At 41.6% G+C, this 17,876-nt stretch overlaps 1 protein-coding gene across 6 annotated transcripts in view; it reads left to right on the top strand.

Moving 5' to 3' along the window:
* The window catches only part of ANKS1A (ankyrin repeat and sterile alpha motif domain containing 1A), a 172,848-nt gene that overhangs the window by 55,583 nt on the left and 99,389 nt on the right, over nucleotides 1-17,876 (top strand). For all 6 annotated transcript variants that reach the window (XM_030561310.1, XM_030561317.1, XM_030561311.1 and 3 more), the window contains 6 exons: nucleotides 5,209-5,505; nucleotides 6,128-6,203; nucleotides 6,514-6,615; nucleotides 7,970-8,065; nucleotides 10,921-11,117; nucleotides 13,425-13,514. In XM_030561310.1, the coding sequence (XP_030417170.1) occupies nucleotides 5,209-5,505; nucleotides 6,128-6,203; nucleotides 6,514-6,615; nucleotides 7,970-8,065; nucleotides 10,921-11,117; nucleotides 13,425-13,514 (858 nt within the window). The remainder of the gene's footprint in view (nucleotides 1-5,208; nucleotides 5,506-6,127; nucleotides 6,204-6,513; nucleotides 6,616-7,969; nucleotides 8,066-10,920; nucleotides 11,118-13,424; nucleotides 13,515-17,876) is intronic.

The following is a 17,876-nucleotide window of genomic DNA, read 5'->3' as shown; positions in this document are numbered from 1 at the left end:
ACTAGCCCACTGATTTATCATGAGATGCTTCTGTTTCCAGTCATCATACCGGGATGGCTTCCGGACTACTCTTCTGGAGCAAGCCAGCCATGGCAGAGTTTAGCTCTTCAAAGTTTACTTAAAAGTTCAACTGTTTGATCTGCAGTACCATACACAGGCTGAGTGCTTGGGCTTGCCAGCTGATGGGAAGTAGGGTGATTGTATTAGCACATATCTATTACAGGAAATGAACTCCAGTGCATACCTCTTTTTGAATAAAAATGTTTAACTGAAGATCACATTTTTCTCTTTTTTTTTTTTAAAGGTGGAATTTTTACAGCAACAATTCTCTTCTCTGGAAACGCATACTAAGAATAGGGGAATTTAATGTGTTAAAAGGAGCTTTGTAAAATAATATGGGAGTTTGTCAGTGTTTCTTGTGAAAGAAGTACTGCAATACAGTCTACTGAGCTAAACTATCTCTAGAGATGTTAAGTTAGTCATATCTTGTGGACTTGTTTGTTTTTATAAAGGGTATTTTAAGACTTTCCTTGGGCTCCTGGTGCACTGACCATAAGTTAAAAAGAGAACTGCATTTTATTTAGCATATCATTTTCAAAAACACCTAAGCTCACTTTCAGAAGTGACTAAAGGACCTCGGGGCCTGAGTGTCATTGGAAATCATTGTGATTTAGGAGCCTCTGTCCCTTTCAAAAATAAGACATGGGTGCTTCTGGCATGTTTAAACAAGGATGCCTATGCTCAAGATCTAGGCAACCTGACAATTAGCAAACTCATCGTCTGTATAGGAATAACTATAAATGCCAGCTTGCTTTTCCCCCATGCCAAAGCCAGAAATAACCAACCAAAGATTAAATCCAAACCAATTCATATCAGCCCTTACCATGCCTCTTCCTTCCCAGAAGCTTTGGTGAGCAGCTTGTCCCTGCAGTGTATGCTGTGGGTGACCTGATAATAGGCTATTCCAGACCTGAGGAAGCTGTGTATAATGAGTGGCATAAATAAGTTAGGGAGATGATGAGGGAGTGCTATCTTTCTTTTTGTAAAGTGTTGCTTCCCTTAATTTGGCTAACTCCTGTGGAGAAACTGACCCGTTAACCAAAACCAGAGTAGAAAAGCTAGCAGTCCTGCAGTTAACCTGTGTGGCATAGCTTATTTTTTCCTTTATCTGTGTCTCTTTTTAATTGGTCTCTGGAAACAAACAAACTAATGGAGATTGGATTTAATGTGTGCTATAAAATCTTCATGGGCCACTGCTAAAAGTGAAAGCATGCCACCTGGAGTCTGAAAATAAAACTAGACAGTGAACCCACCCAATAGATGGTCAGACAACTGGAGATCCTTTTTCTGAAATGTTTGTGTTTGGCCGTGTTGGGCACCTGCAGAAATGGGAGAATCCGTTCAATCCTGTTCCCTGCTTGGAGTTCCTATTAGCATTAATGGGAGTCCTATGTGGGAGTGCCAGGGGAGTATGGACTCTTATGTGGAATGGGGATTCTGTAACTGATACTGCAGCTTCTGGCTACTTCCCTACCCTGTTATATCGGAATGTTATGGCACATTGCTTAGTGGAGAAGTAGTCTGAGTTTTGCTTAGCAAGTGTTTCTTTTTTCATCTTGAGATGCCAGGGACTGCAATCACAGCTAGAGGGACATCTGTGTGTTTCAGATTTTATTTATTATAGTGAGTGCATGAAGTAGTAGGAGCATAGTTGGGCCCTTCACGGAGGGTTTTCACAGGGTTTTGTAGGCTGAGAGCTCTTTTCTTAGAAGTGCACAAAGCAACAAAGCCCAACATAATGTGTTAGGAGAGGGAACTTGGAAAATCAATCTAAGGTGTGTTGAAATGCTAGCACTGAATGCTCCAGTGCAAAGTGTTGTGTATGTGGAAGGCATAGAATTCAGGTCTAGTAAGTAGGTGCGTAGTTACCAGTGTTGAAAAAATTTACCAGACACCTACTAGCTCCAGAGACTGATGCGTAAGCTGAGTCTTTTCTCCTCTTCTGCCTCCCAACTCCCCATTCCCAACTGCTGTGAAGAGGGGCGGTAGTGGGATTTCTACAGGAGTGCTGTCCCAGATCCTACTTAAGGATTCCATTGTTCTTATCTGTCTTTGACTAGTAAGTCTGAAACATGAAGTCTCACTGTCTCTGGCTCCTGGGAAGGAGTTTTCTCTCCCACCACAGAGTAACCTGGGTGTCATCCCTTCTGTCATTCCCCAGCCTCGTTTAGGGTGGTGATTTGGGGAATGGAGGTGAGTCTCTTCTGCCCAGAATAGCTCCAGTGCTTGCCTTGGCTGTTGGGTGTTCATAGCTTTCCTAGTTCTTGTCCATTTCTCTGCTGCTCACAGTGCATTTGTGGGTTTCCGATTTTGTATGTTTGGTGTTGGTTGCTGTGTGTGTGTGTTTACCCTAATAACCTTCTGTTATTAACATAAGGGAAGTGATTTCAGGGTAAATGCAATGCTAGGTAATGTGCTCTACAATCTAGGCTCAAAAGTTCGAGTGCATGTACAATGGAAAACCTGGATAGTGACCCCCCATTTCTACTAGTCGGAGTGGAGACCCATGAAGATACTAGCTCTTACTGTCTGCTGCTGAGACAAGCATCTATCCAACTGAGTTCATAGGAGCTTCTGGCTGTCATTCAATGGTGGAGAAAGACTTGGTTTAGATACTGTTAGTACAGTCTGTTTCATCCTGTGACCCCTTAGAAAAGGAAAAAGCTTTGGGGTCCCATCCATAGTTTCAGAGCCTCCTCCGATCTCTCCATAAGGAAAGAGTTGTGACCCTCGCCTCTTTGGACCTGATTGCTGTCTGAAGGTAGAGAAACTATGGAATACTTAAGAGAAAATTATTTAAAGCTATCTATGAAACACTCTTTCAACAGACATGCACTTCTGTATGCATGCTGTGGTGTGTGGATCTATTTGAGGGGTGAGAGTTTTGTGCTGGTGACAGGTTCTAGGCTGGCAGCTCTAATGGTGGAAATTTTCTGTGCTCATGCTGTCTCTGGCAATGAGAATTTTCCGCACATACTGTCCCACCATTGTACCTGCTGGGAGAAATCCGCTCTAGGAGTGAGCATAACAGTCTCCGCACCATTCTGCAGAGATTGGGAAGATTACTTAATGTTTGTGTGATGTGGGCACTTGCCTTCTGAGACCCACCAAAATCATTTCACTGTCATGGAGAAGTTGCTCAGTTGTTACTGAGATGGGTTGAATTCCAAACAGTAAACTAGAAGTGACAGGCCCTTTTATATGGTCCAGTGGATAGGATGTGTAACTTGCCCCCAGGACTTCTGGGTTCGAGTCCTGGCTCCGACATGGAATTGCTGTGTGACGTAGAGCATGTCACCTATGCACTGCTGTTTTCACCGTCTGTAAAGTGAGGCTAATGCTACTTATCTATCATGGTAAATGCTTTGAGATGTACAGATAAGGAGTGCAAGGTGTCCACTGTTAGCAATTCAGTCTCTCCTCTTCCTTAGGTGTATCTTATGTCCTCTTCACTTTGCATTCACTGATCTGTCTCCCCTGTGCTCATTTTTTCTTTATGGCTGCTTAGCCTGTGCTGTTAGACTCTGTTAAACTTGTACTCTAATAGTGAGACCCTGCATCTCCCACACATTTCTCTTCTAAATGTTGCTTATTTCTGCATGTGGCTGTTGAGGCTTCTCACTTCCTTGTTCTGTTTGTTTTTATAAGTGAGTCATGACTGTAGAGGCTGTCTCCACAGCTCCCTACTTTCCTTATGCATTTCATGTGGCTGAAAAATGATGCAGTCAAATACCAGATAAAAACCAGTGGGAGTTTGCATGCGTGAGTTTTGTAATCTCTAGATTGTGATTTAACACATTAGTAGGATTAAAGCACGTGTAGATCCTGTCCAGTTCACAGCTTATTTCAATGGCAAATGGGTGCAAAATATTGAGACATTCCTCTGCAAATCGTAATCCACGAAACACCGTTCACACAAAAAAAGCAAAATGGAAACATTTTGTAATGAAATCCATATGCAATGAAATCTAGCTAGACAGATAGCTATCCTTTTTTTTAAAAAGGGAAGTATAGTTAAAATTACCATTTTGTACCACAGTTAGAACTGCTTTGAAACCAGCAGAGAAAGCATGTTTGTAATAAGTTTTGCCTCAAAGCAGACGCTAGTAAGTACTTGAATGTTCTTAAACAGAAATACCTCTGTATATTATACACAGTGGTAAAATTAGAAATTTTAAATGGAGCTTATGAGTTGGAAGCAGACTGGCTTAAATCCAGGGAAGGTGTTCACACATATTTTGCACCTGAAAATGAAAAATCTTTTGGATTGCTTGCGTATAGTTATTCTGCACTGCTGACTTTTTTTAACTTGACAGATGCTGTGTGTATTAATTGGATCAGGCTTTCACTGTAGAGGCATTCACTTGTGGCTTAGACACTTCCCCACTGCTGAATTGAAGGCCTTGCCTGGGAAGGTCTGATTGGCACCGTGATCTAGCTGTGCTGCTCACTAAATTCACGTTTGCATGCAATAATTTAAACGTACTGCACACTCTTTCTAAAATAGTCTGCTTACAAGTTTCAGAATAAAGCCGAATGTCTGCTATAAAGAATCAAAACCTCAGTCATCGGAGAAATAACTGAATTCTAAAAACAATTGAAGTTTAAATTTTAAACAATGGCAATTAGGTTACTGTAGATGGAATCTATACTGTGGTTTGCTTGTTACATTTTGCATTTACTTATTGTTAGGTGCCCAAGAGTGTTATATGCTTCATAGATAAGACAGGACCTTGCCTGCAAGACCTTGCAAAGTAAATGACAAACCACAGAAACTTGGCAGTCCTCTAATTTTTAATTTGGCCTCTTGCTTTTGTGTTCAGTGCTTTGAAAGCAATGTATATCTGTGTACAGCAACTGCTTCCCATAGCTCAGAACACAAAGGTCTGTTGATGAGTGTTTTGAGGCTTTCTATGGGCCTTTTGTTAGGCAGGTTGGTCAGTTTATGAAGGTTACCTGTGCCTGATAAATTAGGAAGGTGACCAAAACACTGCTCTGGGCTCTTTATGTTAAAAAGGATGTATTGCATCCCCACTACTGGCTGTTTGTCTTGTTTTTACATTTAAACTTCAATGGTTTTGTGAGTGAGGCACAGAAGGGCTCATTTCTTCCATCTTCTGAAGTGCCACTGTGTTTATGACCCTTCAGAATAACGACAATGAGACCGCGCTGCACTGTGCTGCTCAGTATGGCCACACGGAAGTTGTGAAGGTTCTCCTGGAGGAGCTGACGGACCCCACGATGCGCAACAACAAGTTTGAGACGCCTCTGGATCTGGCTGCGCTCTATGGAAGGCTGGAGGTTGTGAAGATGCTGCTGAACGCTCACCCCAATCTTTTAAGCTGCAACACTAAGAAACACACCCCCCTGCACCTGGCAGCTAGGAATGGACATAAAGCTGTAGTCCATGTCCTCCTAGATGCTGGCATGGATAGCAACTACCAGGTATCTTGCCAATCCATGTGTGATTCTAGTGCAAATGAAAGGGATCAGATAGCAGCTGGGGAGGCTGGAGTCGTCCCCATAGAAAAGGCACTGTAGTGGTAGGGCAAGCCTCTCTTGACCTCTGTCCTGGAGGACTCTGCTTTAAGGATAAGAATAGCTCAGTCTCCCATTCAGTCCTTGGCTGTGTTGGAGGGTCCCACTTGGGGCAGATATAAAGCAGTGAAATGTGTCCCCCAAAGGAGTGGCGAGAACTTGTTCTCTTCCCACCAAACCACTTCTGACTTCATTGTTAACACAGCAATAAACTTGTATGTCTTATTTGTCTTTCCTTCTATGGGAGAACACCCACTCTAAATAAACTTTGGAGAGTTTTTACTTTGTTTATAATTCTGAGGCCCTCCCATGTTAAGCTAAACCTTCCTCCCACCCCAAACTCTTAATGCCGCAGATTAGTTTCTCACACAGTGTGACCCCAGTAATAGGTATTGGTTGCCGTGAGTTGCTTTTGTCCCCATTCTGTGTGTGCAACTACTTTTTTTTTTTCTGTTTATATAAACCCCTAAAATGTTTTAGGATTACGGTTCACAATCTGGGCTCATGGTATATTGTTTAATTTTTACAGACTGAGAAGGGCAGTGCTTTGCATGAGGCTGCTTTGTTTGGCAAGACCGACGTGGTACAAATATTGCTGGCTGCAGGTGAGAGAACGACATTTTGACACAATAGCCTGGAGATGGCTTTACCGGGAGCATGTGATAAGGGAATGGTGTATGGTGGCACTATTTTTCTCTTATCAGCCAGCGGTGGAAGAATCATTGCTCTGAGTGACTCATGGAAGAGGTATTCTCTGGGTAGTTGGGTCTTAGGTCTCTTTGGAGGAAGAATTTCTTTAACTCAGCCCAGAAAATGACCAGAAGAGCATCAGTCATGACTCAGTTAGAAGAAATGAGCTTTGTTGAAGATAGTGTGAAAATGCTCTCTCACCCTGCCTGCCTTTATCTCTTCTAGGTATTGATGTGAATATAAAAGATAACCGAGGCCTGACAGCTCTGGATATTGTGAGGGAACTTCCTTCTCAGAAAAGCCAACAAATAGCAGCTCTCATTGAAGGTAAATGAGTGTTTTCTAGTTATTTATATTTATTTTTCTGTCTAAATGTACATGTGGTCTGCAGCCATATGATCATGTTTTGTAATCCCAGTAAACATCACAAGCTAAGCATCTTCAGGCCAGGCCAGTCCTTGGAGGGAAGCATCTAGGAATGCTCTAAGCATCTAGGAATGCAAGTGCTTTACCTCAACTGTTGGTACTTTTTTCTGAGTAATTGACTGTGTTCCCCACCAGTGTTTCCTCATGATGCTCTAGGAGGTGCTGTCTTGAAGATGATCCTTAAAACAGAAGTCTTGATTACTTGTGGGAATAAAAGGACCTCTGACTCTTTGCACAAGAGTGGGGCATCCTAGCTAGAGTCCCACTTGAGTAATATTTTCTCCTTTAAATTTCCTTTCAGTTGCATATGGTGTTTGTCACATCTTGCATGTAACTGTTTGTAATACTTTGGCCTGCTAAACCCAGAGTTGTGAGTTCAATCCCTGAGGGGGCCATTTAGGGAACTGGGGTTTAAAAAAAAAAGTCTGGGGATTTGTCCTGCTTTGAGCAGGAAGTTGGACTAGATCTCCTGATATCCCTTCCAACCCTGATATTCTATGATTCTATGATTTGTGTAGAGTCTTATAGATTCAAAGCATTCTGCAAACATGAACTAATTAAACTTCATGCTACTCCTGTGAAGTTGCCAGATACTGTCCTCATTTTTACAAATGGGGAAACAAAGGCTGCTTAAAGGCTGAAAGTTTTCAAGCCTTAAGTGGCATGAGTGAGACACTTAAACTCAGGTGTCTAATTTCAGGCATTTTAAATTTGGTATTTCTACCCTAGCTGTCTTGCTTGTGATCATAGGTCCCTGACTAGAAACTGTCTCTTGACTGTCTTGTGTTGGTCCACACAACTACACTGTCTCTTCTCCGTGTAGTATTCTCGGCTCCTTGGAGCTCAGATCAAGTGTTGTATCTCGCTAAACAGCTACATAGTAATCTGCTTGATAAGTTTGGGTGTGCATCTTAATTAGTTGATCTGTAAAGCACTTTGTAGTTCTGTGATGAAAGGCATTCTGCAGAAGTTCAATGTCTTTATTCCCTGGACATGTGATTAAAGGGGTAATCTGCTCCTCTTGTGTGAGTAGAGCTCCCAGATTTAACCCTGCACTTTGATTTCTTTTGAGCTGTCTTAGTATGTAGCTCAGCAGCTTTCAGAATAGCCACTTAATTCTGATCCACAAAGTGGGAATGTGGCATGCATGATATTGAACCAGGGAACAGGACTGTCTGCCTAACCTGGGTAAGTGGCAACCCCAGTGGTGAGCTTCTCACTATTTGAATGTTGCTTTTTCCTCTTTCCTGCACAGATCACACAACTGAGAAGAAGAGTAGAAAAGCGGCAGAGAAGGCTCCGCCAACACCTGTCATTCCTGCCACTGAACCTGCAGTCCGGATACCACAGGGTATGAAGTCTGCTGTCTGGGAGGCAGTGCTTATGTTTGTTGTATGTGCAGATATCTATTGATGACTGCACTGCTCTGAGTAGAGAAGAGGCAGGGTTCAGTTATAATAAATCCAAAAGTCGTACTTTGTGCCAAGAAAGCCAAATAGTCTGAAACCAATGATTCCCCTTCCCTCCCACCCCCTCGTTCTTTAAATCTGACTTGCATAAAGTTTCCCATCTCTTGCCCCTGTAATAGGGGTGGGTGGATGTCTCCATAAATCCAGAGGGAGCAAATACATGTACATTCCTATATATGTGACCCATCCTCCCTTAGTGAGAGTACCAAAGGATTGGTTGCATTCCAGAGGTGTGTGGTAGTGAGACACAACCCTGGTGGAGACTGTCTGGTCTATAGAACAGATTTTTATAACCGAGGAAAAAATCCTTCTCCAACACTGATCAAGCAAATCCAGGCTAAACATTGGTGAAGTTAAAAAAGGCTTATTACTAGCATGGTTTGAGCAGCCTTGTGGGTAAGACACCAAACTGAACTGAAAACGGCAGCAGCTGTTCTCTAACGGGGCAACCCCTAATGAGTTTGTATGGTTCTTGTGTGGGTGTGCTTCATGATATCTAAGCGGTGGTGCATGCAGCCTAGATTCTTATTCAATTGCTAGGCAGCTTCTCTTGCTTGCTTGTAGGGTTAGTTGATTTAAATCGAAACAATTTAAATCAGCAATTTAAATAGAAATGTAGGCGTGAAAGGGAACTCAATAGGTCATGTAGTCCAGCCCCTGCACTCAGGTAGGACTAAGTATTATCTAAAGTGTCCCTGACAGATGTTTAGACAATCATCTGTAGGGTAGAGAACTTATTCTTAAAAACCTCCAGCGATGGAGATTCCACCACCTCCCTAAGTAACTTTTTCCAGTGTTTAACTACTCTTTCATTTATGTCTCTTAATGTCTAACCTCAGTCTCTTTTGCTGCAATTTAAGCCCATTACTATTTGTCCTGGCTTAAGTGGTTAAGGAGAACCCTCCTCTTTATAACCACCTTTTACATATTGATTCTTACCACGTTCCCCCTCAGTCTTCTCTTCTCTAGCCTAAACAAATTCAGTTTTTTCAACCTTTCTTCAGATGTCACATTTTCTAGACCTTTCATAATTTTTGCTGCTTTCCTCTGGGCTTTAATTTATCCACATACCCAGAACTGAACACAGGATTCCAGTTGAGACCTGCTGAGTGGGATAACTACTTCTCATGTCTTGTTTACAACACTCCTGCTAATACATGGCAGAAGGATATTTGCTTTATTTCTGTAACAGTATCATATTGTTGACTCACAGTTAGTTTGTGATCCACTATAACTCCCAGATCCTTTTTTGCAGTACCCCTTCCTAGGCAGTCATTTCCTATTATTTATTTGTACCATTGATTATTCCTTCCTTAGTGTAGTAGTTTGTGTTTGTCCTTACTGAATTTCGTCCTGTTTATTTCAGACCATTTCTCCAGTTGGTCAAGATTATTGTGAATTCTATTCTTGTCCTTTAAAGTGCTTGCAACCCCTCCTCTCCCAACCCTATCCGTACACTCAAGAAGTATACTCTCTATGCCATTATCCAAATCATTTATGGAGATATTTAAGAGAACCAAACCCAGGACAGATCCCTTTGGGACTCCACTCGATATGCTTTTCCAACTTGACTGTGAACCATTGATAACTACTCTGTGTGGTTTTCCAATCATTTGTGCACCCACTATATATTTCCCTAGTTTGTTGATGAGACGGTCATGTGGGCCAATATCAAAAGCTGTACTGAAGTTGAGATGTATCACATCTGCTGCTTTCCCCCATCACAAGGCTTGTTACCCTGTCAAAGATGGATATTAGGTTGGTTTGACACGACTTGTTCTTGACAAATCCATGTTGACCATTTCTTATTGCCAGATTATCTTCTAGGTGCTTACAAATGGATTGCTTGATTATTTGCTCCATTATCTTTTCAGATACCCAAGTTAAATTGACTGGATTATAATTCCATGGGTTTTCCTTATTCCCCTTTTTATATATAGGTACCATAGTTGCCCTTAACGAGTCCCCTGGGATCTCTCCTGCCTACCATGAGTTCTCAAATATCATTGCTAAGGGCTCAGATTTCTTCATGATTTAAATCACCAAGTGGAAAGCTCAATGTAAATAATCAATTTTAATCAGCTTTTCCTTTTGTGCTTCAGTTACATTTCTAAAGAAAGGTACCTTCTCATTGGTTGATATAACCATTAAAGCGTGTTGATTTACAACTAAAAAGTCCTTACAGTAAACTTGGTACATCTTTTTGCTATGGAGAGGGTTATACTATATATACATTTGAGCAATTCTATAGCTTAATTTCAGATGATTAATTCTACACCTCTAGTATGTTAGAGAATGGTGAATGATCTATTGCTTATTTACTAGATATTTTTTTTACTTACGATTGTGTCTAGCTGCATTAGAATTATAACTGGAATTTTATTAAATACAACAGCATACAAATTATTTTTATTAAACAAAATAGCCTTAAATATTTTAGATATATAAACTTCTCTTATTAAAGCATGGTTCACATTTCTGACAATTATGATAAGTTTAGGCCTTAACATATGTTGTGTTTAAAATTAAATCTGAATTTAAACAGGTCTATTTTTAAATAGAAAAACATATTATTTAAATAACAAAATCCAAAATAACTGATTTAAATTAAAAAGAAACCACTTTCTTCCTCTGCAAATCATCAATTTTTATCCACGTGGCTTGCTTGTAGTCCTGATTTGTGAGGCTCTTGCAGTTCTTAAAGTGTGATTGATGGAGCATTCTTCATTCCCTCCAGGTGATGTGGAGAAAGCAGTGACTGAACTGATCATAGACTTAGAAATGAACCCAGAGGAGGAGTGTCCTTATGAAGCTTTATACAACGCGACATCCTGCCACTCGCTGGACAGCCTGGCCAGTGGGAGGTCTTCAGACAGAGACTCTGTGAATAAGGAAGCAGAGACAACAGGTCTTAAGGCAGCAGCAATCAGGCCTGTATGTAGCCATGTGTGTTTTTATCTGTCTCTTTAAGTAATATAGAAAGCATTTATCTCCGTTCCCATACACTACCACACTTGCTACAGGCTGAGTACGCAGCAGCGCAGTTGGAAATAAGTTTTAGATCCACCACTAAGCTTGATTAGAGCGACTGGGATTTCCTCCCTCTCCTGCGTGGAATATGTGTGTTGCCTCCATAGTATTCCCCTCGTGTAACCACTTCTATATCATGTCTGTCTGCTTTTTGTCCAAGTCTGTAAGAAGATGAGTCTGGCCATGCTGGGCCAGACCAATGGTCCATTTAGCCCAGTATCCTGTCTTCTGATAGTTGCCAGTTGCAGATGGTTCAGAAGGAACGAACACAACAGGGCAATTTATCAAGCCATCTATCCCCTGTCATCCAGTTCCAGCTTCTGGTGGTCAGAGGTTTAGGGATACTAAGAGTATGGGGTTGCATTCTGGGCCATTTTGTCGAATAGCCATTGATGGACTTATCTTTCAGGGACTTATCTAGTTGATTTTTTTTTTTTTTTAAATATCCTAGTTATGCTGTAGGCCTTCATAACATCCCCTGGCAAGGAGTTCCACAGGCTGACTGTGGATTGAGAGAAGAATGTTTGTTTTAAATCTGCTGTTTATTAATTGCATTGGGTTACCTCTGGTTCTTGTGCTGTGTTGGGCTGCTGAGGAGGTTTTATACAGAGTCATTTACTTTGTCAGGACATATTTTTGTTTATGGTTTAAGTCCTTGGCTATAAGGAAACTTTTGGAGTCTAGTATGATTCTCTTAATTGGGTGACATTTTTCTTCTCCCTTCTCGCCCTCTGCCCTCTCCAAAAGATGTGTAATCCAGTCACCTTTGAATGCCTAGTGGTAAAATAAAGTTGATTTCCCCAGATGCTTCAGCTGTTGGCAGCAAATTTGTTCTGCATGTCATTTGTAGACAGAATCCTGCGGGGGGCACTGGAGCCTTGCAAGTGAAGTGTGTAGTCATAGAATACCAGGGTTGGAAGAGACCTCAGGAGGTCATCTAGTCCAATCTGCTGCTCAAAATAAGACCAATCCCCAGACAGATTTTTGCCCCTGATCCCTAAATGTACCCCTCAGGGATTGAACTCTCAACCCTGGGTTTAGCAGGCCAATGCTCAAACCACTAAGCCATCCCTCCTGCCTTACATTGGAAGGTCTTTTTCAAATAAATCAGCCTAACTAGCCTTCTGTTAATTGCATCTGCTAGGGCTTTAGTAACTGGTGGCCACCTTTTGCCATGAGGTGGGTGGGACCTTGGCTCATAGTATGTTGTCTCCTCCAGTGTTTTTTATTGGGAGGTTGAAGGCAGGGAGTTAAAGCAGACAAGAAGGAAAGCAGCAAGGATTAATTCACCAGCTAGATGGATGCTGAAATCAGCTTTGTATAGTTTGAAAATGAGAACCTGTGTAACCTCTTTTTCCTCTAGTACACCTGCTACTGGAATAGTGATGTGAGACCAACCTAAAAAACAAGGTTTAGGAAAACTACTTCTGCTAGACCCTTCGTACAAGTATAAAACACCCAAAGCAGAATCCTGCCATGAACCACAGCTACAAGTAGACTTGGTCCATGTATGGGTTCTTTTTGTAATAATGCCTGCTTTGAGGCTAAACTCATCCCATGCAGCCTGCACAGAAGGTCAAGTATGCCAAATTGGAATGAAATTGGAAAAAAGTGCTCTGAAAAGCAGAAACTTGTTGGAGTTCCCCCAAAATCTGCTCAGGATTTGGAGCAAGTGACTTTGCATCTGGGCTTGCCAGTAGGTGCTGCTGCTGCTGGAGAGAGCATGAGAGTGTCTAGATTAGTCAAGATACAGTGCAAATACGATGAGCATATGGCAGGATTTTTAGAGCTATTTAATTGTCAAGTAGTAACCTTGTAGCGTTGTGAGGAATGTGGTCCAGTTAAGTCTCTTAATATCCCGTGTGTTCTCTCATAACTCAGCACGCCTCTCCAGTACATCTTTACTCCTGCTAATGAGTAACATAAACAAATTCTCTCTGCGCTTTCCCTGTCTCACATCTTGTACCATAATCATGAACTAATCCTTTGCAGCTCCAAGAAGCACAGAGGCAGAGGGTGCTCTTGTGAAGGAGCATAGGCACCAGCCCAGCTGGGAATCTCCTGGCCTTTAGGGCAGACTCCTTTTGCTATCCTTCATTCTATTCTGAAAAGTCTTATCAGGGGGATAGAATTTCCCTTTAAGCATATAAGAGGGGGCTGAAAGGAAGGAGTTTAAAATAAAGCCATTGACAGTGGGCTTTTAAACTGCAGAGAGAGCGTCCACCCCCTCCTGCCAAGCCACCCCCTGATGAAGAGGAGGAGCCTGTGGAGAAGAAGCTAGGTCGCAGTGCTTCATGTGAGGTATGCAGGCTTTATTGGGTGCTTTCTTTTCGCAGGGGTGGGTGAATGTGTGGTTTAAAGGTGAGTTTTAATGGCCCGGCAGGAGCCAAATATGATGATCTTAACTCCCTTGTGAATCTGAATGTGAAGGATTCATTGTGTGGGGTGATATTATTGGCAGTTTGATATAGAAACTTCCCTTATGGAATTTGACTGGGAATTCCCTTAGGAAGAGACTTTGTATCAGGCAATGGTTTTCTGATATGGACAGTTGTCCACTATCATGAACCCACTAAATATATTTTAATTTAATGCTGAAGCCTGAATTTGAATCCAGGTCTGCAGAGATGCGAGGCTGCTAAATCATGTTGCATCTTAGCTCTCAATTACCAGTCAGATACTTGAGTGATGTAAATTGTTGTAACTTCACTGACTTCCATGGAGTTGAACTGATTAATACCAGCTGAGGATCTGGCCCATTGTGTGTGTGAAAGAAATCTGCTGCAGATGTCTAGTCTGTATATGGTACTTCGTGCTGCAAAACTTGAACATTCACATTGGACCGTTGTTTACAGTCTGTCTTGTTGCTCATTTTGCCAAATTCCCAGAGCTTCAGATGAACAAGCTCTGCAGAAGGCACTTAAATGGGAAAACACCTTAAATGTGTACTTGGAGACTTCTGACAGGTAATAAACATCCCGAGAGAACCTTGCTAATTTCCTGCTGCACTAAAAATCTTAAGCATTCCTCAAGTAAGATGTATGTAAAAATACAAGTTGTCTTTTCTGCCTCCCTCCTCTCAAACAGACTCTCAGTTCACCAGACACTTGGATTTGAATTTTTATCTGGTTATCTTGATCTGCTGCTGTTTAGAGTACAGCATATATATGCAAGGTGTCAGTGAAAATGTTGGCTTTTAAAAAAAACCCATGTAGAACTGTGCAGTACGTTTGGGGGTATTGTGGGGTAAAATCAATTTATGAGATTGTTTAATGATGGCCTGTTGAACGGGTTTCGCTACCATTACAAATGGTCTTTCAGATTAATTTCATAATCTTTCCACATGCCTGTCTTTTGGTGGTGGTGGGAAGCTGGGGAAAGGGGTCACCTGGTAATTTGAAAGCAGAAACTCTGCTTTTAAAGATAAGAATAGTGGAGGGAGGGAGATGTACGTGATCTTGATCATAATCACAAAACACTTGCTCTTACTGCCCCTCCATTAAAGGTGATGTGGAAACGTGATCTGCTAGGGGAAAATCTTGCTGGCAAACAGATGTGTGCACAAAGTGATTCCTCAGGGGCATGTTGATTTTGAAACCAACTGCAGTGATATCCATGAATCGACTGTATTATTGTAGCTTTCTGTTATTGATTACTGTAGATAAGATGATAAAACCATTTCATTTTAAAACGGTTATTCCCGCTCCTTATACTTATGCTTTCCCAGAAAGTCACCTTTCAGGATAAAATTTTCCATGCTTTATCTCTGCCTGAAGATAATTTTTTTTTTTTGGGAGGGGGGTGTTAAATTTGAGAATTCCTAGTTTTGAACTGAGGATAAAAATGGAATGTTTCCATTCAGACTGGATTAAGTCATGGCTGACATTGAATCGTAGCATGTATAGTAGCCCTCATGGTAGAGTGCTCTTGACCAAGTTAAAAGTGAATCTGATCAATAACCAAGTGATACCATTAGGCAATTGAAAAGTCATCGTGGAGCTATTTCATAGAGTCATAGAATATCAGGGTTGGAAGGGACCTCAGAAGATCTAGTCCAACCCCTTGCTCAAAGCAGGACCAATCCCAAACTAAATCATCCCAGCCAGGGCTTTGTCAGGACTGATCTTAAAAACCTCTATGGAAGGAGATTCCACCACTTCCCTAGGTAACTCATTCCAGTGCTTCACCACCCTCCTAGTGAAAAAGTTTTCCCTAATATCCAACCCTGAACCTCCCCCACTGCAACTTGAGACCATTACTCCTTGTTCTGTCAACTGCCACCACTGAGAACAGCTGAGTTCCATCCTCTTGGAAACCCCCCTTCAGGTAGTCGAAAGCAGCTATCAAATCCCCCCTCACTCTTCTCTTCTGCAGACTAAATAATCCCAGTTCCCTCAGCCTCTCTTCGTAAGTCATGTTCTCCAGCCTCCTAATCATTTTTGTTGCCCTAATACAGTTGATTTTAATACAGTAGCTGTAGAAGATTTTTAGCAGGGCCCATTGAATCCCTACCTTATTGTAATATCACAGCATATGTTCTCCCTGCCAGGTCTGTCCACTACAGGGGCAGCTGCTGGGACAATATGCCCGAGGAAGACTCTCTAAATGTCTCACTGAAACATGTAGCACGGAATCCTCATCTACCTCCTCAAAACCTTCCATAACTTTAGGGACAGGAAAAAATCATGACTGAGAGAATTACATATTATGGTATTATCATTTTTAACTGCACTCTATAAATGCCAAGCTTTCATTTCAAAAAAGCCTTTTATTCTGTTCCCATGAGACAACCTGCACAGTGTAAGCAGTTGTTCCTCACTTATGCACCATAAGTTTCACCATTGAAAGATGTTTTGCAGTTATATGCAGAATAGCTGATTGTTCATATCTGACGGGTGAATTATTTCACCATCAATAGAACCCTTCTGTCTCTGTAGCCTGATAGGAGACTGAAATCTCAAACAAAACTTCAGTTCATCCTTTATTTACTACTCCCATAATCAAAATGGGAAGCTTAGATACAATTAGTTTCAAACAAAACGTGATTATTCCAGCACTATTCTGTAGTTCTCTGGCTGGGGGAGGGAGACAGAATTAGAGCCACCTGTTTTTTTTGTTTTTAAGTTGAAGCAATAAATCCTAAAGGTAGCCACAGGCCATTAAGAGGTGAATTACAGGAAATCATCCAGATCTGGCAATGTTCAATGTTTATCGGGCTAAGTATGTTCGACAGGGTGTTTTCAAACACCGACTGGGCAGTGTCTCCTAATGAATCGGAATAAGGGGTTGATTACCTACTCAGTCTAATGTAGTTTGGGAAATGAACCATGTGCATTAATGATGGATGTGATGTTAACTTGCATTTCATTCTGCCCATCCCTGGTGCATGTCTAGATGGAAGTTAGATAGCATAGGATAGGCTCAGTCTTCTTTCAGTTAAACAGATTCAAATGTCTTGTGCAAGTAATTGCTGAGGGTGGAATGTCCTAGGTTTGTAAGGTTCACCCCTCACCCAAAAAAAAAAAAAATCATCAGAGCCAGTGTTGGACTTTCAGAGACAGTGTAAGATCCACCTATTCCCAGTGGTTTGTGCACGGATATAAATACCTATCTCAGAGAAGAAGTGTAAGTCTTAAAGTTCAGGGTTTCTGAGACCCTTACTCAGACAGTGCGATGAATAGGCAAAGCCTAGTTAAAATAACAATCAGTGTGTGTTCTCTGCCCAGCCGCTCCCATCGAGAGGAGCTATCCAGCTATACTTGAAGCAGTGTGGATAGTCCAACCAGTAAGTTATGTAGAGTGCTTGCATGGTTTGAAACCCTCATTAAGTAATTGTGGCTTGTTAGTCCAGGCCATTCTGTTAATATCCTATCCTGTCAGTTTAATGTAACAGGCAGTCACATCATAGCTTAGACCAGGGGTAGGCAACTTATGGCACGCGTGCTGAAGGCAGCACACAAGCTAATTTTCAGTGGCACTCACACTGCCTGGGTCCTGGCCACTAGTCTGGGGGGCTCTGCATTTTAATTTAATTTTAAATTAAGCTTCTTAAATGTTTTTAAAACCTTATTTACTTACTTACAACAATAGTTTAGTGATATATTATAGACTTCTAGAAAGAGACCTTCTAAAAACATGAATATGTATTACTGGCACGCGAAACCTGAAATTAGAGTGAATAAATGAAGACTCGGCGCACCACTTCTGAAAGGTTGCTGACCCCTGCCTTAGACTGTAAACTTTTAGAGTCAGGATCTGCCTCTCTGTGTTTGTACAGCATCTAGCACAACAGGGTTCTCAGCTTTATAGAAAAGCACCCCCCACCCCCCCGAGCTGCAACAGACTGGGGAAAATAACAGTAAATTGGGTGTGCTGGCTTAAAAATAAAATATCTGGTCTACTGCCACAAAACATGCAAGGTCTTAATAGCTCTAGCAGCAGTGGGAGGGAGAAATGCCTTTCTTTTAAAAAGGAAGATGGCATACTGCACACTTGCCATTCCAAAAGCTGCTACTTGTCGTGCTCCTGTTTTAAGGCTTCAGAGTGGTAGCCTTGTTAGTCTGTATCAGCAAAAAGAACAGGAGGACTTGTGGCACCTTAGAGACTAACAAATTTATTTGAGCATAAGTACATCTGAGAGACCAACAAAAATTTGAGTATAAG

The sequence above is a fragment of the Gopherus evgoodei genome, chromosome 4 (assembly GCF_007399415.2).
Source record: "Gopherus evgoodei ecotype Sinaloan lineage chromosome 4, rGopEvg1_v1.p, whole genome shotgun sequence".
NCBI lineage: Eukaryota > Metazoa > Chordata > Testudines > Testudinidae > Gopherus > Gopherus evgoodei.
Note: the sequence above shows the minus strand (reverse complement) of the source record. Positions and strands in the feature narration are given on the sequence as shown.